Source organism: Pteronotus mesoamericanus, unplaced genomic scaffold, assembly GCF_021234165.1.
Source record: "Pteronotus mesoamericanus isolate MK-2021 breed Mesoamerican mustached bat unplaced genomic scaffold, CSHL_Meso_final contig_163, whole genome shotgun sequence".
NCBI classification, from domain to species: domain Eukaryota; kingdom Metazoa; phylum Chordata; class Mammalia; order Chiroptera; family Mormoopidae; genus Pteronotus; species Pteronotus mesoamericanus.
In genome coordinates, this window is record NW_026555064.1 from 15,839,833 (window position 1) to 15,863,672 (window position 23,840).

The following is a 23,840-nucleotide window of genomic DNA, read 5'->3' on the forward strand; positions in this document are numbered from 1 at the left end:
GCAATAAAAGGGTTTAGCCACAGCATATATCCACTATTCAAATCTACTCGCCTACCTCAGCGAGTTTAACTCTTTTTAGTCTGATACAGGAGAAGAGTAGGAAGGTTGGAAGTTTATTTTTCATTGTTTAGAGGGATGAATTTCTGTTTTAGGAGGCCATCTAAGAAAACCCATGAGGTGGGTTGTCTCGAATCCTATGTGAAACATTCAGCAAATAATCTAACCTCTTTTCAAACTTAGCTCCTCTTTTCCATGAGCTTTTAAAAATATAATTTTAAAAAGTTTCTTAGAAGTGGTTACTTGGGGTACTATGTGTGTGTTCCTAAGAAATAACTTTTTCTTTTAACAATTGGTCAATATACAGAGTTTATTTAGATTTCACCAAGTTCACAAGCACTCCATTCCATGTGCTTCTGTGGTTCAAAGTCATCTCTTGGAGGCAGCAATGGAAAATAGTAGAGTCAGAAGGCCTAGGTTCTTCCACTTGCTGTGTGACCTTGAGTAAGCCACCTTAATCCATACAAGGGGCATTATACTTGGCCTGAAACATAATAGCAAGTTATTTCACTTATATAAAATTGATTACCTTCTCTGATCTATTTTAAGAGATAATGGAAAATAGTCTTCACATTCTTTTCACTGGAAGGCTGGTGGTAAAAAGCACAGGCTTTACAGTGAGACGTCCTATATTTCTTCTAGCTTCTAGCTCTGTTGCTTATTAGCTGCGTGACTCTAGGTATATTACTTAAGCTCCATGCTTTCAAATTCCCTGCATGCTTGAGACAACCCAGCCTCCAAGGATTGTTACAGGGATGAAATGAGGTAACTCTATAAGCCTTCATTCAACTAGCAACTATTCTGTATGGTGCAATAATGGTTAAAAATCCCTTTGTAACACACACACACACACACACACACCCTCCCCCCATACACTGTACTTGTCTCCAGGGATTAAAAAAGCAGCTGACAATAAGCAACATTATAGCAAAAAGAAATTACTCATTTTTTTTTAATCTATGTACTTTCTTGGAACTAATCATAGGAATCTGATATATTTCTGCGAGCTATGATCAAACAAATTTGCAAGGCTGAATCTAGGTACGAAATGTCAGCTCTGGATTCAGAAGATCATTCTGAACTAATAGACAACACATGTGAAGTTTCACCAGCGGAATGGATCTGATAGGATACACCAAAGGTCACAGACAAGACAAAGATCAGAACTGATGGCACATACCACGCAACGTATTACTAACTAGCACAGCATAGGCTAAGTGCTCATAAATATGTATTGAAAGAAAGGTTCTGCCACTACCGCACCGAATGACTCTGGGTAAGTTATTAATTTCTCTGGACCTTACTTCTGTGTAAAATAGAAATGTGTCACAGGACAGTTGTGATCAAATGAAATCACATGAGAGTGTATTATAATAGTACTAATAAAACAGTAATTATGACACGCATGACTACAGCTACCAATTAGCTTACAAGCCTACTTGCAAGGGTACAATGTTAATATGTAAACATCAGGAAAGACAGCATCAAGGTCTACTGGGGTGGGTGAAGGGTGACCCAGAACATATTTTCTAAAAATGTCACCTTCCTTGTGATGAAGGAGCTGGTCTTTGCTAAGCCTCTGCTGTGCCTTTTCTAAACCCAGGTTAAGGCAGCAGGCTTTGCGGAAGACCCCAGCCGGCGCAGGCGGCGGTGGGGTGCAGATCTGGAGACCTGGAGATTAACAGGGGCTGGACCCCACCTTCTGGGTCCCATCCAGGCCCTAACTAGGCACTGTCGGAGCGCTGCCTTTGTAGATAGACGAGCGAGAAAAAGAGCGCGCAGCCACTTCCACCTTCCACGGGGTAAAGGACCGCGCGCCAGCCCACTCACTCGAGCCGGCCAAAGCACGCCCCGGACCCCGGCCCGGCCCCGTGCGCCGGCCCCCGGGGTCTCCGGCCTGGCCACGCGACCCCACTCCCTGACACCTGGCACGTACGCCGCGCGTCGAGAGGCTGCGAAGCGCGGCCTGGACCCGCGACTTACTCACTGGCCGGTCGGCGAGAGCCTGCTGTTCAGCCGGCCGAGTTTCCCAGCACCGCCGCTGCTGTGCCTCCCGGTACCCTCCTTCTGTCCGAGCTCCCACCGCGGGCACAGCAGCCTTTCCAGGAACGCAGGAGCTCGGGCTTCAGACCAGAGCCCAGGGAAACCCAAGAACCTGGGCGGGGTGGCCGTTTGGACACGCCCCTAAGCACTCCTCCGCTCGCCTCCCGGCGGTCGCTCGAGCCCGACAGGCGCGGACCCAAAAGAGGAGGACTAGGACACAGAGCCCCGCCCCAGAGGCCTCACGCCCCGCCCCGAGCTCCGCTGGGTGCCGTCTCTGACCGGGGGCACTCCACCCACTTTTGGCCACGGAGCGCGCACGCGCACTTGTCTGGATTGTTTTGACAGCTTTGGCTGATTTGGAAGCGAAGGAGCAGTAGGTGTCGCGAGAGTTAGCTTCGTACCTCCAGTCGGTGCTGTAACTATGGCGGGCCTGGGGACCCAGTCTGAGCGGGAGCCGCTCTTAGGCGACCGCACACCCGGAAGCAGGTGAGCGGATGTGGGGGGAAGCACCCTAACCTTCCTGCGCTATTGAGACTGGCTCCATACCAGGCAAACAAGGTTGTGCTGGCCGCGGGGGCCGGCGGCCGGTGGCGCCGGACCGGAAGTTGATCTCCCACCGCTAAGAAAGGGCGGAGTCGGCGCGTGAGCCCGCGGGCTCTGGTGAAGGTGTTGGAGGCACTCGATGTGCCTCTTGGACCTTCACTTTGCAGATGCAGCCGCCAAGCTATTCTGCATTTGGCCTTTTACAGAGCTGAACACTTCGCACAAGTCACAAAAATTCCGAAGTGATGGTTTTGTTACTTGAACACACAGCTCTTACTGACCTAATTGCCTCATTCTTTGTAGCAAGTAAACCTACCTGAAATGGATTCACCTTTGTCCTGTGCCAAATATATAAATAAAAGAGTAATTTTTTTAGCACTTAAGTGATGAAGTGTATTTTGATCCTTACTATTTTGGTTATTTTGCTCTTTTATGGACAGTAATTTAAAATTGTTAATTTGTCTCTTACTGCTCAGATATGTATTTTTGCCTCTAGGAAAACGAAGTTCAGTATCATTTTATTTGAAACATATAATTACCACGTAAATTAACTAGTACACAGTTAAATTTAAGCTGTCTACGTTAATTTTTGCTCATTTGTCCCTATTAAGTAACAAACCTTACTTTACCCACTTAGAAACTCATTGAAAATGTATTTCTCTGGTCCCTGATTTACTAAACGATATATGTAATGAATTTTATCTTGAGATGACAGTTAATATCAGTGCTAAAACAATGTAATAGAGTGATGTTCTTGGCCTTTTGAGGCATTTTGGACTATTTGCTTTTATATCATTTATTATACCCTGCTGTATTTTTTAAGTGTTACGTCTGCCTTTTTAGTTTTTGCCTGCTCTGTTCCTGGCAGACTATCCCCTCATCATGTTTATGTTATTTGCTGGCAACCCCTGTTTTTGTTGCTGTCAGCAACTTCTCTTCTCCAAACTTTTTTTGGAGGGGACTTCTACTTTGGTGCTGGTTTGAAAATCATATATAAACTCAATAGAATTGTGTGAAGTTGGAACATGGAAGTTTGAATAAGTCCTAAGCACCTCTTTTCTGTAATGGCATATATAATGTTAAGAACTTCATACGCATATATTGTATCAGGAAATGACTTAATATGCCTGGCACACAGTAGGTCTAATAAATGTTATCTCTCTTCTTCCTTCCATCTCTACCACTCCCAGTCACATCACATTAGAAAAAAGAAAGTTTCTTTTTTGAAGACTAATTTGAGTCTAAAGTCTATTTTAGAAAACAGTCTGGAGTATAAGAATGTATTTTGTCTGATTTCCTTGTCTTAATTATTTGAAAACATAATTCTCATATTAAGGTAAATTTGTTAACTTTTTGCATATATGAAAATATAATGAGTACACACACTCAGTGTATCACCTGACAGAGGCAGGATGTCTGGTTAATATACATGCCCTTTAGTCCAGGTCACAGGCCTATAAGAAAGATCAGCCCAATCTGGAGCGGCCTTGGTCTTTGAGGCTTGGAACGTCTTAGGTCACGTCAAACCTTCCTAGTGTCATTTTACATTAATTTTGCCGAGATTACCCAGCCAGAATAGCTTCTCTGTCATCAGGTGGAGCAAGTCCTAATGATGGCAGTAATTATCTTTAAATACCCAGTAGTTGTATATCCCACCTGTGGGAGATCTAATTGTTGAAGCTAGTTTATTTGCTTTATTTTGATAAATTTTTATTCATTTTGTCAGTTTAACAAATTTCAACATTCTTGAATAATAAGTTTGACACATATATACAACTCATGGAAATTCAAGGAAATAAAGCGTATTCACAGATGGATTCGTAACAGCAAAAATCAATATTAGTAAATTATACCTCTATCATACCATTTTCCTGACTTTAGGAGAGAGAAAATAAAAGTGTGTCAAAGAAAGAGTTGTGTATAATGAGATAGCTTTGTACTACTTCTTTCTTCTTTACACCTAGAGAATGGGATATTATAGAAACTGAGGAGCACTATAAGAGCCGATGGAGATCTATTAGGATTCTGTATCTTACTATGTTTCTCAGCAGTGTAGGTAAGTATTACAAATTACATAATTTAAAAAAGTCATATAAAATATATTTTAATATTTAAATTTTAAAAATTATTTTTATTGTGGTAAAAACCACGTAATGTAAGATTTACCATCTTTAACTATTTCTAAGATCAGAAATATTAAGTATATCTATTTGGTTGTGTAACCAATATCCAGTGTATTTTCATCTTGCAAAACTGAAACTACCCATTAAACAACTCATTTCTAGTTCCTCCCAGCCTGGGAACTGCCATTCTCCTTTCAGTTTCCATGAATTTGGCTCTTCTAGAGGGTGGCAGAGTAACAGCTAAAGGGCTCTCTAAAATGTTCTAAAATTGACTTTGGTGATGCTTTCACATATTTGTGATTATACTAAATCACTTGATTGTATACTTTAAATGGGTAAATTGTTTAGTATGTGTGAACTGTAGCTTAATAAAGCTTTTTAAAAAAAAAAAAACTTTTCAGATTTTTGATTGGATGTGCCTAGTGTTTAAAATTGACAAATAGCATTGGAGTTTATCACTATAATTCTCAATCAATAAAGCCAAACAGAAATAATGAATTTTCTTTTAAGGTGTGGCCATCTTTGAAGTACCCAGGTTCTTTATAACCACTGTCCCCTTTAGATAATCATTTTATTTCTCCCCAGTCTTTCCTACAGATAATAATTTCTCCCAAACAATACAGATTCTGCTATAGAAACTTAAAAAAGCTTTTGGTAATTTCCATTTATAGTAAAGGCTTGCAAGAAAGGAAAAAATAGGTACTCGGCTTTTATTATATTAATTATGGCTAGGGACTATATATTCTATTGAAGCCTAAAACAACATTGTTTGATAAAATAGACATTTTGGGGGCATAAGTTTGTAATTTCAGAGTTATATTTTGAAATCCATGCTATAGTTTAAAAAATTGTATCTATAAATAGTGATGGAATCATTGAAAGAATAAATAACAGAGTTTGCCTCTTACAGGATTTTCCATTGTGATAATGTCAATATGGCCATATCTCCAAAAGGTTTGTACACTTCAATCTATTCTTCTCTTAAGTAGCTTTGGTAGTATTAACCTTATGTAGTTAAGAGTTTTCTAGAATCTCTTTGATATTCTATGATTTAATCTGCTAGAATAACTCAAGATAATAGTTCCTCCAAAGAGGGTTACAAGTAAGGGGACCGCATGCTGTGCACCAGAACACCCCTGAAGTGAAGGAGTGCTGTGCCCAGAGAACAGGAGGCGCCTGGTGAGACCAGGCGGGGGCACACGGGTGGACGCCTACCCCTTAGCTACTAATGCAGCCTGTTGATACTGCTAACCTAATGGAAAAAAAAAGCTAAACTAGCTTTAGTGTCACATTTGCGTTGCTATTGTGAAAATTATTTTAAAAATTATTTTACCTGAAACTATTACCCATGACACTAAAAATTCCCTACCAACAGTTACTGGAATTGAAACAATATTTAACAATTCTAGAGCAACATCTACTTTGCTAAAAATACATTTCTATATATCATAACTCTTGATTTGTATTGTGCCTGTATCTAGTCTAATTAACCTAAACTTCTCAAAAGGTATTTGTAATAATTAGGTCAACGCAGCCCAATATGTTAAATTTTGGAAAGGTTTACTCCTTTCTTCAGATATTTGAAAGCTCTTCAAAGATAAATGCATCAATTACATAAGCTTATAACTAATTCTTTAGTAATACAAATACAACATTTTCACCAAAAAACTTGATTTTCTCATTCTGGTTGGGTAGCTCAGTTGGTTAGAGCGTTGTCCTAATACACCAGGGTTGTGGGTTCCATCCTCAGTCAAGGCACTCGCAAGAATGAACCAATGAAGGCAGAAATAAGTGGAACCACAAATCGATGCCTCTCTCTCTCTCTCTCTCTCTCTCTCTCAAACCAATCGATAAATAAAAATTAAAAAAAAATTTCTCAATTTATTTCATAATAATATGGAGAGTTCACTATGTGCCAGGCACAATACTAAACCTTTCGCCGAAATCACCTTTTGATCATAATAACCCTGTGAAGTAGTTACTATCACTCCTCTTTGACCAGGGAAGAAACTTAGAGAAGTTAAGTACCCTGCCCAAGGTCACACAGCTAGAAAATGGCAGAGCCAAGCCTATCAGAAACCAAAATTTGACTTTTAACCACTTTACTATGTTACTTACTAGCTTAAAATGTTTAATTCTAAATTTAAGGCTACTATCTTTTTGATGATAGTATGTTACCATATTACTTACCTTAAAGGCCACCTGTTGAGGATAAAAAACTGGGCCAACAAACCAACAGAAAACAAACAAACAAACAGAGTAAACTGTCTAAAAGGAGTTGGCAGTGCTGCAAATCTCAGTTGGATCTCCGGTCAGTGATTCGTCAGCCTGTGCTACCCAGACATGGGACTGAAACCCAGATTTTGAATCGGCATGGTAGGTTATAGGCCCAGGGAGACAGTGGGAATTCTCATGCATGAGTTACAATAAAAAATAATACTGGCATATTAGTAGAAACAATATGCTAAGAAATGCTGGGTTTTATTTTGTCTGGGTAGCATTCAGCGAGAGTATGCTATAGCTGACATCGCCCTCAACACTCTACATGTATTGGCGCAAATAATTCTCCAAACAATTCCAGCAAGTTATCCTCATTTGACAGATAAAGAAGTAAAGCATACCTTTTTTTTTTTTTAATCCCAGCTACTCAAATACAGGGTTTTTCAGAACCAGATAAGTAGAGCATGGTTTGGACACTCCCTGATGCCGGCAACTGCTTACTCATCTTTGTATCCCTGTTGCCTAGCACAGTTCTGTCACAGTGCAGGCCTCAGTGGCTAGTAATTGAATGAATGAGCAATAATCTATAGTAAATAGATGAGGAAGCTTGGAACACCTTTATTTATTCATATCTCAGCTCCCATGGAAAAGCATTAAGATTTATAGAACTTTGTTGATTAACCTGTTTAGAGAAGAATGTTTTGAAATATAATACCATGCACTTTAGTTTATTTTTAATGTTTTTTAAATCCTCACCCGAGGACATTTTTTCATTGCTTTTAGAGAGAGAGAAGGGAGAGAGAGAAGCATTGATTGGTTGCCTCCTGAACACACCCAGACTGGGAATCGAACCCACAAGCTAGGTATGTGCCCTGACCGGAATCGAAACTGCAACCTTTCAGTTATGGGTTGACGTTCCAACCAAGCCACACCGGCCAGGGCACGCATGACTTTTTTGTTTTTTAGAGGAGATTATCCAACTTTCACTGAAATATGCTAAGCCAAACACATTTACAGATAATACTCATACAAGATAAGTGGGTAATGATCTAAAAGTATGTGTGGGGGTGTGGGGGCGAGATTGAGAGACGAGACAGACATATGGACGGACATACAGACAGAGAGAGACATGGGAGACGGGGATGCTGCTAATCCACACTAAAGGGAACCGGGGAGGCGTTCCAAGATCAGGCACACCTGAGCTAAGTTTTAAAAGAAATTGGTTACCTGAAGGCAAGGTGGGGGCCAGAAGTAGAAGGTATTGCTGGTGGCAGTGGAGGAACCTGTGCAGAGGCCCAGGGGCAAAGAAGTTGGCTCATTTTGGAAACTTTAGAAGTTCTATTTGGCTAGAAGTTATAATTGGGTGGAGTGGGGCGGGGCGGGGGGCGGGGGATGTGCAGAGAGGTGAAGTTAGGGAGATAGTGGCTAGCCTGTAAGTTAGAGCTCATCTTGAAAACCATAGGATAAAACAATATCATAAGAATTAATAAGAATTAGAGTGGTATATTATCTTTATAATGTTAATGTGATTATCGTTTTTAACACTATTTTTATGAACCAAGTATTTCCATAATCATTCCAAAAGGTGAAAGCTTTGCAAGCATTTTCCCTTGTGTATAGTGAATTGTTAGCACATTTAATTGTATCAGCAATCTGAATCACTTACTATAAATAATAGTGGCACAAAACTTGTAGAATTTAAAAAATTTTTTTAAACAGGAAATATTACATGGTCAGAAAAATGTATTTATGTTTTAAACTTGACTTTTTTTGGATAATAATTCTTAAAGCATTGTACTTTTTTCTGCAGGTTGATCAGACAGCTGATGCAAGTTTTTTGGGCTGGGTTATTGCCTCATTTAGTCTTGGCCAAATGGTAGCTTCCCCTCTATTTGGTTTGTGGTCTAATCATAGACCAAGAAGAGAGCCTCTCATTGTCTCCATTTTCATTTCGGTGGCAGCGAACTGCCTCTATGCGTATGTGCACGTCCCAGCTTCTCACAATAAATACTACATGCTGGTCGCTCGTGGCCTGGGGGGATTCGGAGCAGGTACTATGCATGCATGTGTGTATATGTTCAGTTGTGTCAGATGCATATTCATCCTGACATGTATGACCCAGTCTCACCTGACATCCCCGCTTCTCCGTTCATACCGCATGGTTCAGCATGGAGATCTGTGGCTGTCAACGTGAAGATACCACCCTGTCATTCTGCCTCTGCACGGGAGGCTCCCATTCCCTATAATTTCTCCCTTGTGCTCCCATCCTTCTTCATCCTTCAAGATTCAGTTCAAGTTTTGCGCCTCCCGTGAACTTCCTTAGGCCGCCCTGCTCCTTGCTTATATGCTGTTTTGCATTTTTTTTAAATCTTGTGTCACCAGTCAGAAGGTCAGCTTTTTGTAATTACGGACAGTTTGACTTTTTCATAATGTTCTGTGCCCCCTAGTAAAGTCTCTTGCACATAGTAAGTGCTCAATAAATTTTTGAGTTACATCACTAGTGGATTTCTTATATTACAAGTCTAAACATGCAGTTTGTGACATCTTTCTTTTAAAAATAGTTGTAGCAATCAGTAGTAGTCCATTCACTCAGTGCTTTCTCAGTATTTAATGATGAAAAATAATTTAACATTCCTAAAATGCCATTTTTAATCATTTAAATATTTAACTGTGTTTTCATATTACTACAAGTAGTTTTTTCTATTAATTGATGTATTTCCTTAATAAGCATGCTTTGTATGATCATAAAGAGGAAACATGGCTATACTAGATTAATATTCCCTCTGTATAAAGCCAGATTAAGTTGAATTTTATCAGCTGAAGGATATTTTCTTCTATTGTGTCTTTTCTTAGGAAATGTAGCAGTTATTAGATCATATATTGCTGGTGCTACTTCTCTTCAGGAAAGAACAAGTTCCATGGCAAACATGAGTGCATGTCAAGCATTAGGTTTTATTCTAGGTCCAGGTAGGTGTTTTTCAAATTTATTACTTGATTTTGACTTGGGAACATTTTTGAGGTTCAAATGTTAAATGAAATCCAAGTATAAAACCTCACAGCTGAAGAGAAAGGGAGGGAAACTGATATCTCCGGAGCCAGCAGTGAGGCTGGGTTCTTTATAGGGTGTAGGCAAAAGTAGGTTCACAGTTTTATGTGAAACACAGAGTTTATTCTTGTATTATTTTTAATTATTGTATTATTTTCCGTACGAGCAACTGTAAACCTACGTTTGCCCCACCCTGTGTGTGAGTTAACTCCTGTACCCTAAGTTATATTAGTCCCCTTTTACAATTAGAGTGCCAAGGCATAGAGAATCTAAGTAAATTTCCAGTATCAGCCAGATAATAAATGGGAAATCTGAGGTTCAAACCTAATGCTGTCTGACTCCAAAATACATGTTCTGTGAAAAAAATCACCTAGCTTGACCTATCTACAAGAGTTTGCTTTCTTTTTCCATTTATTAGAAACAAATTTTTTTCGACTGAAGGATTTAAGGAAAGTTATAGGAGGTTCTTTACTCTTCTGTCCTTTGCCATACCTTTAAGACTTTTCTTGGTAGAAGAAAGTTAAAGAATTTCTCAAAGACTTGGTATTTTCTTCCTCTTTCAAAGCTTTCATCCTTTATCTGAGTATAAAAAAATAGTAATGATATTTAATACTTCCCTGAGGCCAATTTTTTGCTAAATTGAGAAATTAGTAATTTTTATGCCTAGAATAACATTGAAACCATATAACTTTCTCATGCATTGAAAAATTGACACTATGAATATCACCACTTTATTACTTCACAACATGGCACCGTCACCGCAATTTCCATTACTTCTTTCTAGTTAACCAAGAGAAAGCTGAACAGATTTGAATCTAATTCATCATTCACCAATATCTAATATTTCATTTTAGTATTCTGAAGTAAAATAAAGTACAGATGTAGAATAATTGGATCTACTGCCATGATATGAAATACATAAACACATAGTCTGGGTCTTTGTAATTTACTACTCTACCCTCGCTATCCAGCACAGTGCCTGGGATACACTTAGGCTCTCAGTAAATATTTTCACCACCTAAAAAATATTTTCAAGATTATTTCATTGAAACATTTTATTTTGTAGATGAGTAAATGTAAGCCTGGAAAGATCAGACGACTTTCCCAATAGTAACCACATCGACAAGCACTAGCATTTGCTGAGCATATACTAGATGCTGCTCCAAGTGCTTTAGGTGCGGTATCGTACTTTAAACCTCACCTTAAAATTACATGTAGGTTTTTGGAAGAGCCAGATTACAGAATCTAAATCAAGAGAGCACACCAGCATTCTTCCAGTCTGATTTTTGCTGCAAAACCAGATTTAAATTACTAAAATTTAAAATTTTATAATTTTAAATTATTAAAATTGTAAAATTACTAAATACATATACACAGTAATATTTTAAAATATTTACTTGAAATGTGACACTTACTTATAATGAAGTTAGTTAAACTTTCATAATTGATTTATGGAAGAAATTATATAATTTATATTCCTTACGGAGATTTTAAAAAAACAAAGTTACTGACAAGTTACTTTAGATATAATCCTTTGTGAATTCATATACATCAGTGTTTCTCAACCTTTTTTTCATTATTGACTCCCCCTAAGGAGCCTTTTTGGACATTTGTCTCCCTAATCACTCCGTCCCGTAAAATTGTAACACCACAGAGGCACTGTGCGTTGTGTATGTGCCGGATGCGCATCTGCGCTTTATGGAGAGGACGTTCTTCCCCCTCTTCCAGAACCGCTTTTCTCCCCTCTGTTGAGACGCGTGATGCAGATGAATGATTTCATAATGTGACTTCCAATTTTGTGATAAACATCTTTCATATTTTTTATGTCTGTGTCTCCCATATAATAACTCACCTGTGTACATTTTATTTTAATAAGTTTTTCAGACCTGTTTTGCACTCATTGGAGAAAAGGGCGTGACATGGGAGACTATACAACTTCAGATAAACATGTATACAGCACCGGTTTTACTTGGCGCCTTCCTGGGAGTTTTAAATATTATCTTGATCCTTATTATATTAAGGTAATTGGATAGAAATGATAAAACCACTTTTGTAGATTGTGACATTAAGTAGGCATTACCATTGTTTATATACTGTTTGCATATCTGTACAGGTAATTACTCCTGAGGATAATTACTCCTGTGGTATTTGATGCTTATAGTTGTGTTCATATTTTTTGATTAGCCAATACAAGTACTCGTAACTAAAATAATAGACAATTTGATAAATGAGAACAGATTATGAGGTCTTTGAAGAGTCAAAGTTTGTTCTTGATTTATTAACTCTAGGATTCTAAGTAGAGAAATTGCATGAAAGCAACATTTTAAGTAAATTAGTGCTTAGTATCAACCTTAAAAAAGTTAATTCGAATGCCTGTCTTTCATATATTAGAAGAAATTTCATAAAACGACAAAAATGTGGTTACTTTATATTTCTTTGGGGTGCTTTAACCAAGAGTCCAAAAGCATTTATAACTAATGTTGAAAATCACTACAAAACTTCAAATACCAATTAAGGTAGATCACATATACTTTTGGATGAATTTTTTTAAAATTTTATGATAATGTAACAGGAATCATCACTTGCATCTTTTAAATTTTATTCATTATATTTCATTGCTAATAATTTCATTACTTAGAAGCAAGTAAAATAAACTGTGTCAGAATATGAAAAAATAGATGGCTGTAATAAATTTAAACTTTTTTCTATTATACTACCATTGATTCGATATTTTGCTTTTCTTTTTAAGAGAACATCGTGTGGATGACTCAGGACGAGAATGTAAAAACATTAATTTTGATGAAGGTACTACTAACCTGTTTGATTAAATTACAACATTATCATAGTGTTTCTAATAATTCTATATGGTATTTACTTGGATTTTGCTTCTGAAGACAACACAGGGGTGATTGAAGGCAGATCTTCAAAGTTGAAAGTTACCTAACATTTTTTTTTTTTTTTTAAAAAGCATACCCATATCAGCTATTAGGTGTTCATAATTGGCATGGTTAAAACCATTGTTAAAAAGCACTTCGTTTTGTTTTTTAAGAGCCAATCTCCTACAGTTTTCTTTGTATGATTAGAAAGGGAGGTCATGACCCTGTTTGTCCAAGGTACTTGCTTATTTGCCTTAAGTATGGCAGACTATTTCCAGTTCTCATTTATCATTGGAAAAGGAACTCAGAAATCCTGAGATATGAAGGCAAGTACTATTAGGAAAAAACTGTGGAAACTGCTGTGTCTTAGAAAGTCACTGTTCTGCCCCCTGCTGTTGCTACACGTACACTTACAGACAGCATAAATGAACATGTTCTTGTTTTATTACCTGGTTTACTCTATGCGGGTAAGTTTAAAGTAGAGTAACGGCTGTATCTAAGTAGATCTGTGTGGCTTCATGCTTCTCAGTTATATCAGGAATATTTTGTACTGAGTGTGTAGCTTAACTACACAGTTCAAGACAAGTCAGTACCCTCGTTTTGCCCTCCTGATTTAGAATAACCATCCTAACTTGGTGGTTCTCTGCAAAATATATTTCTTTGCAAAAATATAAATAACATAAGGACTTTAAAAATTGTGTTAATAACATAAGGATATTTACTAATACTAATTTCACATACGATTGAAATTAAAAGTAAAATAAATGTTCATTGAATTGAATCATAGAACTGAGAACTGATTTAATAAACTATTTCAGGTCTTCATGAAATCCTCATAAGCTTAAGATTTAGGTAAGATAAAGAAAAGAAAAAAACCTGCAACAGAAATTTAAAGCAAATGTATTTAGTATGAGATCATTTTATAGACTTCTGTAAAATACGTTCCTCTTTGGGACTGAGAGACATCAAATAGACAATCAGAGTATCTCCTACAGATAACAGAATTGAAATGTATTTCCTGGGAAAAGTTACTTTACTTTAAAAAACCATTTAAAAGTTACTTCTGCCTTGGCTGGTGTGGCTCAGTGCATTGAGAGCTCGCCTGTGAACCGAAAGGTTGCCGGTTCGATTCCCAGTCAGAGCAGCAGCCAGGTCCCCTGATGGGGGCGTGTGAGAGGGAACCGGTCGATGTCTCTCTCACACTGTTGCTGCTTCTCTCCCTCTTTCTCCCTCCCTTCCCCTCTCTCTAAAAAGTAAGTAAATAAAAATCTTTAACTTCTGTTATAAAAATTCTTACTTTTAAGCTGTTTGGAAGCCTAAAAATGATTTGAAATGTTTAGTCATAGAATTTGCTACATAAACGTTTTACTTTGTGTCGTAATAAACATACCATGGTTAGGTAATATAATTTTTCTTCTGTTCACTCTACAGATGAGGTTCAGGTTCCCCAAGGAAATATTGACCAAGTTGCTGTTGTGACTACCAATGTTCTGTTTTTTGTGGTCCTATTTATCTTTGCCATTTTTGAAACGTAAGTTTTGTTTTCTTCACCTAAATCAGATTATGTAAACAACTTGTATTTTTTTTAAATGAGTGAGTACCAATCTTTATGCAATCTAGTTAATCAGTAAAAAATTAGTCCCATAGTATTTCTTGATGCAGTATTAATCAGGCATATAGATGGTCTCAAAAACTTTATGTAAGATACATTTTTTTTTTGTCATGATGTAAAAGGTGTTTTATGTTTTTTAATTTAAATGTAGTTAATTCTGCCTGTAATCTTCCTTTAAAGGAATTTGTTTCACTAATCTTTCCCCCTTTCTTCTGAGTTTTATGATAAATACAATTATAAAACTTTGTCTTGATTAAACTTTAAGCTACATAACTCCCTATGTATGTATATGGGTTTAACTCTTGCAATTTTAATTCTGTTTAAGCCCTGATCCTGAAAAAAACAAGTACATTACAAGACCTCTGCCTTGTGTAGGCTTTGTTGACCTTAGTTATCATATGGTTTTTAAAAAAAAAGCATTTCCATTAAAAAAAAATTCGTACATTCTTACAAATATTCTAAGCACTACAACTGCATTTCAACCCTTACTCCTTTCCCTGGAGGTAATCACTGCTGATACTTCAGTATATATTTTTTTGAACACTTTTTCCATAAAATTGTAAGTACTGGGAGGTGTGTGTGTATTAAACCAACATAGGATATGTGATATTATCACTTGACAATTTGGTTATCCCCTTATCAATATATTGTAACATTTTTATGTGAGTCAATGTGGATTTACTTGATGTTTTTAATTTTTAAAATCGTTGAGATATGTGAAAGTTTCAAGCCATCTGACTTTTTGGGCATTCAAGAAATTGTAGAACACACTTAACAAAACCTGCCACCCTAGCTGCGTTTAACTGCACAGCTCAGTGGCGTGAGGCACGTTCACAATGTTGTGCGGCCTCACCACCATCCGTTTCCAGAAGCTTTTCATGGCCGCAGACAGAAGCTCTGCGCCATGAACAGTAAGCGTCCACCCCGCTCCACCAGGCCCTGGTAACTGCTGTTCTACTTTCTCTCTACGAATTGGCCTCTTCTATGTACCTCCTGTAAGTGGGATGGTACCTCATCCCTTAGTGTCTTGCTTATTTCACTTAGCATGATGTTTTCAAGGTTTATTCATGTTGTAGCATATGTCAGAATTTCATACCTTTTTATGGCTGAATAATATACCATTGTATGTATTAATCAATTTTGTTTATTCATGTGTCTGTCCACGGACATTTGGGTTATTTCTACCTTTTGGTTATTGTGGATAATGCTGCCGTGAACACTGGTGTACAAGTATCTGTCTGAGTCCCTTCTTTCAGTTCTTTTGGGTGTATATCCAAAAGAGGAACTGCTGGGTTATATGGTAGTTTTGTGTTTACCTCATTGGTAAATAGCCAGACCATGTTCCATATCAGCTCATCTCATTTAAAAATTAAAAAGTGGTAATATTTTTTTAAAAAAATATTTTAAATACTATTTTAAATATATTTCAATTCCGTTTTGTAGCTAGTTAACAAAAGGAGAAAAAGTAGGAAAAGAAGATTGGCAAGGAAGGAGACAGTCAAGGAAGAGAGACATTCAGAGGTAGGGCGAAAAATACATGCAAAGACAGGGATGAAAGAGACTGAGGGAAAGAAAACAAGTCCCAGAGGATTCTAATACCCTTATAATAGCAATATTATTTCACTGAAGAGAGACCAATTTAAAACAAAATATAACCAGGATTATTTAGTTACAGTAGAGTGGTGGTAGTTTTGGTTGGTTGGTTTTCTTTTTTGGTTCGTCAAACTTTTTGCAATGTGGATATATTACTTTATAATTAAATGTTAAAAAATGAAAACACTAACACCTAAACTTAGTAGCTTGTGCATGTAGCATCAAAATGTGCCCAAAGCTGCCCTGGTTGGTGTGGCTCAGTGGGCTGAGCGCTGGCCTGCAAACCAGAGGTTTGCTGGTTCAATTCCCAGTCAGGGCACATGTCTGGGTTGCAGACCAGGTCCCCATCAGTGGATGTACAAGAGGCAACCACACATTGATGTTTCTCTCCCTCTCTTTCTCCCTCCCTCCCCTTCTCTCTAAATAAATAAATAAATAAATAAAATTCAAAAAAAAAAAAGGGCCCAAAGACCTTGCCAGGCTGCTCAGTTGGTTAGCGTGTCTTCTGTACACCAAAGGGCTATGGGTTTGGTCTCCGGTCAGGGTGCGCATGGAAGTTAACTGATGGACGTTTCTCTCTCACTCTAAAATCAATAAAGTTCTCCTTGAGTGAGGATTTAAAAAAATATACTAAATTTTTGTTTATGTGAACTGGTGCAATTGTTAAAAGGGATACAAATTCTTACATGTGTCAATAGCATTATTAAAGCTTCTATATCAACTTTAAGTAACAATGACCGTGATTTAAATAAAATAATTTCGTTTTGTTTTTCTCAGCATCCTTACTCCATTAACAATGGATATGTATGCCTGGACTCGAGAACAAGCTGTGTTATATGATGGGATAATTCTTGCTGCTCTTGGAGTTGAGGCCATTATTATTTTCATGGGGGTTAAATTACTCTCCAAAAAGTAAGTTATATGTCTTTGGTTTTGTTCCAAGTCTATATTTTAAAAGTGAAACATGAAACATTTAGCAATGTAAATGAATGTGTTAGTAAAATAATTTAAAGTTTTTCTATTTTTATGTATTATTTTTAGTTCTTGGACATTTGAAAACAGATTTAAAGTTTATTAAGAGAGCTTATTTCTATACCATATGGCATACTTTTTAGTAAAGCAAGATATTTACAAGGGAATAATTGCCTTCTAATGTAACATTTGTATATTTTAAAGTATTCTAAAACTATTTCATAAAACATTGTTCTGATGAATGGTAGTATTTTATACAACAAAGATTCAATGGTTAAACCTGGAAAACTCTGGTGAAAATTACTAAACTTTTTTTACTCTAAAACTTCTAAATTTTTGGTGTATAGATACTCTATCACCACCGTGACAAACACAACATGTAGCATTTTTGAAAGTTATTTGTAACTTTGACCACAGAACACTTTATTCAAAGAAGCATTTTGTCAAAGTACAACTGTAAAGAACACACGTTGGGGGAAATGCTTGTATAAAATTAAGTTCATTCATATAGCCTGGGGTGGCACGCTACTAGATGAATTTAGATAGTTTTAACAATTTAATTATTCCTAAAAGACTGTAATGCTTTAGAACTCTAATAAAGTTTTAAAATCAGTTACCGAATATTGAGTTAGTCCGTAGGGTTTCGTGCTGTGAGGGACGCCACGAAGCGTCTTGTAGAGCCAAGCAGAGGGCCAGGACGTAGATGGACATAGACACAGACTCATACTCAGAGTTAAAAGCAGAGGCGTATGTCTGGCTACAGGAATAGAGCAGTCCTGCTAATTGGCATTCTTACTGACCATCCCATTCCATACCTTCAAAGAGCTTGGATTCTGCTGGGGGCAAAGCCAGTTCAGAGGGGAAGTCAGGTAGTGATAAGCACAATGAAGAGGGGAACAGAGGGAGAGACGAGTGGCAGGGCAGGTGCAGGAGAGGGGGAAGCGTTCCTTGGACAGAGTGCCCGAGGAAGGCGTGCTTGAGGAAGTCCCATCCACGCGGGGACCTCGGTGGGGCCCGAGGGCGGCCTGGCCGTGGCCTGGCCTCTCCTCCCTGGGAAGACCGCTTTGCGTGTTTAAGGAGCAGGTAGGAAGCAGGGTGAGAGAAATATGGTAGATCAGGTTGCAAAGATGTGAAGCCTTGGAGGTGTTTCTAACATGATGGGAAGTGTTTGGGTTTCTTTTTTTCTTAATCCTCACCTGAGTATGTTTATTGATTTTAGTGGGGGTCGGGGACAGAAAAAGACACATTGATCAGTTGCCTCCTGTATCCGCCCCAACAGGGGACTGAACCCACAACCTTTTTGGTGTACGGGATGGTACTCCAACCGAGCCACCTGGCCATGGCGGGGCTTGTTTTAAGAAGCCTTTGGTCTAGTCTCTATATTTTCATTTATTACGAAGAATTTCTAACATACACACAAGCTGTAGGGAGCATCCTAGGCGGAATCTCTGTTGTCCATTACCCAACTTCTCCAGTGATAGACGCTTGGATAGTCTTGATTCATTTCTGCCTCTACCTGCTCCACATGCCCTACCCCTACACCTGGATCCTTTTGAAGTTGATCCCGGACATAATTTCATGTTTTCCATAAATATTTCAGCATGTATCTCTAAAAATTAATTAAGACAGCATCACATCTAAAAAATTCTATGATTTTTAAATACAATCAAATATCCATGCAGTATTCAAATTTTCTCTACTGTTTCAAAATTTTTTTTTTGTTTCACTGCTTACTCACTTGACTGAGGCTCTTAAATCTCTTTTAATCTGTTTTTTCTCCATTCAGCTTTTTCCTTTGCAAATTGAAGAATCCAGGATGTTCGTAGTTTTCCACATTGTGGATCTCACTGATTGAATCCTTGTGGTATTTCTTTTTTCAAAAACATTTTCCTGACTCTAATGCATTTCCCCAAAATTGGTATTTTTTTCTTTTTTTGGTACTAAAAGCTCGATGATACTTGAATTTTTTTTGGCAAGGATACTCTATAGGTGGTGTTAAAAGCTTACATGAGGAGAAATGTTATGTTTTATTTATCTTTTAATCATGTTAGTGGCCAGTAACATTCTGTAGATCCATTAATTCATTAATAGATCTTTGCAAGATGCTGAAATTTTAATTCTATCTATCTATCTATCTATCTATCTCTTGTAACATTTTCTATAGAGAAAATTCCTATCACCAAATATTTGGTTATCCTGAGGTACAGTCTGTATAGGAAAGACAGGGTGATTCTTTCCTTTTATTTTAGTAACTGACTTTTAAAATAAAGAGTTGGATCCCAAACATCCTCTAAAAGTGACCAAGAGTATTTTATTTTAATGTAGTATGAATCCCTAGATTATAATATTTTTGTGTATTTCAGTCCATTATTATTACTGTTGTTTTTAGTGTTCACATTGCCATGTTTTGGGCTAGTTTCTTCCAGGTGGCTCTGAGTCCTTTTATTATGACCTCATAGTCACTGATGTCCATGTTCATCTTAACATATTTTCTGTCCAAGACCTAAAATTTTGAGCCAGTTTTTAGAGGAGTACTGGTTCCTTTTAGTGGGAAGAAATTACATTTAGCATTCATATTGGTACATGACTTAAAAGTATCAAAATGTTTTATTTATAGTTTTTAAAATGATAAAAGTAAGGAAACTATGCTATAAAATATAATCACAGAGTTTCTGTTCTCTGACAGGATTGGCGAGCGTGCCATTCTACTGGGAGGACTCATCGTGGTATGGGTTGGCTTCTTTATCTTGCTACCGTGGGGAAATCAGTTTCCCAAAATACAGTGGGAAGGTACAGCCATACATAATTCTATAAAGTTAGCCTGTTACTCACCTAAAATGAACAAGTAATGCACTGTGCTAAATTTGTTTTTGCAGATTTACATAATAATTCAATCCCTAACACCACATTTGGGGAAATTATCATCACTCTTTGGAAATCTCCAAGAGAAGACCACAGCGAAGAACCCACTGGTTGCCCCATCGAACAGGCCTGGTGCCTCGACACCCCCATGGTCCACCTGGCCCAGTTCTTCACGTCAGCAGTGCTCATTGGGATAGGCTACCCGTCCTGCAACGTCATGTCCTATACATTATATTCGAAAATCCTGGGACCAAAACCGCAGGTGGGTCACTCACCTTGGAATCGCAGTTATGCGACATACACTTGTAAGCGCGCACGTTCTGTGCTGCCATTCTTAATTTTCACACACGCTGATATGGGGGGGCGTTTTAAATTGTAGTCAGCATTTTGAATTTTTCAAACACCCACAACTTTTTTAAAAGTACTTACAGGACTTAAATGCTAAAACTGAACAAAAAGTACTCAAAGAACTTAAAGATCTCTTGAACTCAGAGATTATGAGCTCAAAATCATTTTCATAGAAAAAATATCTGAAGCATAAAGTTGAAACTCACTCAAACTAGGCGACAGCTGGGGACCCACAGCTGATATTGAGGCTGCACTGCACACTCTTGGGAGGCTGCACGGCTCGCGTTTGGGTGCAGTGGTTGAAGGAGCGGCCTGTGGTGCAGTTGAAGGTGGCACAGTGGAGTCAGACAAACATGGCTTCAAACCTCTTGTTAGTTACTTGGATTTTCTGAGCTTCAGCTTCCACGTTTGTTAAATGGGAATAACGCCCATAGGCATTTGTGACTATTGGAAATAATATATGTAAAGCACCTACCAGTGTTGAAAGATAGCAAGTACAAGATAAATGTTAGCCTTAAAAGGTAAATTCTGTTGTTCCCAGGGCTTCAGCAGATATTGTTTGTTCCTGTCTACTTCTATTTTTCCTAACCTGACTCTATCAGTAAGTTTCTTGTTCATTATTTTCTGTATTTGTAGAGGCATCTTATATTTAATTCACAAATAAAAGATGGAAAAGTGATCCCTGCGGGTTTCCCATAGCATCACCCTTGTTTTTATTACAACCAAACCTGCATATCAATCATTTTCCCCTCCTCCCTACCTCGCAGGGTGTGTACATGGGCTGGCTGACAGCCTCAGGAAGTGCAGCTCGGATTCTCGGACCTGTGTACATCAGCCAAGTGTACACTTCCTGGGGCCCACGATGGGCGTTCAGTCTTGTTTGCGGAATTGTGGTGCTCACGATCACACTCCTGGGAGTCGTTTACAGAAGACTTGTTGCTTTTTCCGTAAGGCACGGGAGGATTCAAGAGTAACCTGGCTTACTCACCCAGGCGTGGAAAGTACTGGCTGTGTGGGACTTCCTTTACCAGGGCTCTGCTGGGACAATGCTACGAGCCAGTTTCAGAAGTCCGGCTTCGGGTACTGTGTATTTTGAGTAGCAGGAACATGTATTGAATAACACAGGGAATTCTATGAGTAATTGTGAATAGGAAGATAATATGAAAAGCATTCGGGATCATGATTTCTTTTCCTCAAAAAAGAAATATTCTTCATTCAACAACCTTTTTTGGGGTTGTATGAACTCATGAGTGAATGACCAATGGTCTACAAATGTGAAATTGTATTAATTTAAACTGCAGAGTTGTCACTTAAAATAATGAGGGAATATCTATGCAGTGAAACCATAGTAGAATTCTGTGAGAATTACTTATAACAGAATGAAATTATAGAAATTCTTTACTTAAGTAAAGGTAATTTTATTCAAAGATAGCTACTTTTTATTTATTTAAAAATGTATTTTCTGTTATTTCTATGAAGTTTCCCTAAGAAACAAATATCATGACTCTTAATTTTTCTACCTACCCTGACTGCCATCCTACCTTACCTTCTTTAAGTTATTTTTATTACACCTTCTGTCTTCTCTGAGTAACCCTTAAATTAGGAGACGAGTGAGAATGATGCTAATATTTGAGCAATAAAGAAGATGAAGAGATCAAGATGGGTTTCACTACCTTTAGCAGGGCTACCTTTTTCTTTCAAGTGCTAGTAAGTAATTCACTTTAGAAACATAAGCCAGATATGTTATTGTATACATATACTGAACAACAAACTGATTATAATTATTGGCAATTTCAACTCACTTAAATTCTGGAGAAAAACTATCGCTTTAGTTTTCCCACGTCTTAGGGGCGGCAGGGTGGACAGAGCAGTTTTCAGCCTGTCTGCATAGCTGTTCAGATCTGCAGGGTTTCACGTTTGGACGGACCGTGACAGCCCATCTAGTCAGGCTCAGAAATGCTCGAGGCAAAATGGCTTTAACCTTGCCATTTACTGCGCGCACTTAAGTGCATGGTTTCTATGTACACATCTCTACCACTACATAAGTTGAATGCTGATAAAAGGAACTAGCACAGAACTACGTGCATGGATAATCAGTATTTCCAGAACACATGAAGATATTTCTAAGTATTTTTCCAAATGTTTTCTACTCTAAGTTATATTTTCAAATCTGAGAGTAAACACTATAATCTGCACTTTATACTGTTTATGGTACTGTGGTGTTTTGTTTGTTTGTTTGGCTTGAACAACAGAAATTCATCTCTCACAGTTCTGGAGACCAGAAGTCCGAGATCTAGGTGTTGGCAGAGTTGGTTTCTTCTGAGGCCTCTCTCCTTGGCTTGTAGATGGATATATTCTTCCTCTGTCTTCTGTTTGTTTCCAGCTTCACTGAGATATAATTGACATACAGCATTGTGTAAGTCTATGTTGATACACTTATGTATTATTGTAAAATGATTACCATGGTGTTAGCTAACACCCCATCACATCACATCATTACCGTTTCCTCTTTGTGGTAAGAACCTTATCTACTCTTAGTAACTTTTATGTTATGTAATACAGTATTATTAGCTATCATCACCATGCTGTACCTTAGATCCCCAGTCATTTTACAACAGAGGGTTTGTCCTCTTTAACCACCATCTCCACATTCCCACCATCCCCGTCCCTGGCAACTGTCACACCGCTCTCTGCATCTAACGGTTCAGCTCTTTTCCATTCCACACACAAGTGATGTCACACCTAGCACGATGTCCTCAGGGGCCATCCATGTCATCATCACAAATGCATGCTTTCCTAATGGGACGATGCTCCATTATGCATCACTACGTATGTAGGTGTATACACACACATTCACACAAAAAAAGGTGTGAGGTGATATTTCATTGTGATTTTGATTTGCATTTCCATGAGGATTAGTGATGTGGAAGCTTTTTAACGTACCTTTTGGCCGTTTGTATGTCTCCTTTGGACAAATGCTTTTTCAGATCCTCTGCCCACTTTCTAATTGGATTGTTTTGGCTTTTTTGCTACCCGAGGTTTGCTGTCTCTTAAATCTAGCTTCTTCGGCTCTAATAGAAGACTTAACCTGACAGAAATCGTCCTACGCTTGCCGTTCAGAGGTTGTTTTCACTCTTCTCCACCCCTGTGGCCAGACTGTGTCAGCTGGGTTTATCAGAACCCGAGCCAGCTTGCTGGCCGTTTGGTCACGCTCTGGGGTCCCTTTTCCCTGACGTTTCACAGATCCTTCTCTTACCTCTTCTGGGGCCCCGTACTGCACCCTTGGCTGAGGTGCTGTGCATGACAGAAATAACAGCAATCGTAATGATGAAAACGGTAGCAGTGAAAATATAGAGAGTTCACAGCCTGGCTCTTGTGGAAGATACAGTTTAATTCTCAGTTTTATAGGTTAAAGGTATTCCCATTTTACAGGTGAAGGAATAGAGGCACAGAGAAGCTGAAGTACTTGTCTAGTACTTGAAGTACCTGTCTGTCTTCAGAGTCCACACTCTTAACCACTCTATTTTTCATAGTGAGGGAAACAG

The 23,840-nt window shown here is 38.1% G+C and overlaps 2 protein-coding genes across 3 annotated transcripts in view; one reads left to right on the forward strand and one right to left on the reverse strand.

The window, feature by feature from the left end:
• Window positions 1-2,231, reverse strand: part of ABHD18 (abhydrolase domain containing 18) — a 31,533-nt gene extending 29,302 nt beyond the window's left edge. Inside the window, exon 1 of one of the 2 annotated variants that reach the window (XM_054563336.1) lies at window positions 2,045-2,231. The gene's annotated coding sequence lies outside the window, so the exon portion shown is untranslated. Of the gene's footprint in view, window positions 1-2,040 lie in introns of both variants that reach the window. The other variant, XM_054563328.1, reaches the window with a different exon arrangement.
• A 181-nt stretch (window positions 2,232-2,412) lies between these two features.
• On the forward strand, window positions 2,413-21,638 carry MFSD8 (major facilitator superfamily domain containing 8). The gene is made up of 12 exons (XM_054563349.1): window positions 2,413-2,586; window positions 4,608-4,699; window positions 5,677-5,720; window positions 8,797-9,037; window positions 9,840-9,953; window positions 11,909-12,053; window positions 12,782-12,837; window positions 14,340-14,439; window positions 16,891-17,025; window positions 19,772-19,875; window positions 19,962-20,209; window positions 21,063-21,638. Exons 1-12 carry the CDS (start codon window positions 2,522-2,524, stop codon window positions 21,267-21,269), a joined length of 1,551 nt encoding a protein of 516 aa, XP_054419324.1. The 5' UTR covers window positions 2,413-2,521; the 3' UTR covers window positions 21,270-21,638.
• Window positions 21,639-23,840: the final 2,202 nt, after the last annotated feature.

What these genes read in the sequence shown, in the direction of transcription:
- MFSD8 (XM_054563349.1), top strand. Translation starts at nt 2,522, where the DNA reads ATGGCGGGCCTGGGGACCCAGTCTGAGCGGGAGCCGCTCTTAGGCGAC. An exon ending in TATGGCCATATCTCCAAAAG is followed by an intron (nt 5,721 to 8,796) that starts GTTTGTACACTT and finishes TTTTTTCTGCAG; the next exon opens with GTTGATCAGACAGCTGATGC. An exon ending in TCCTGGGACCAAAACCGCAG is followed by an intron (nt 20,210 to 21,062) that starts GTGGGTCACTCA and finishes CCTACCTCGCAG; the next exon opens with GGTGTGTACATGGGCTGGCT.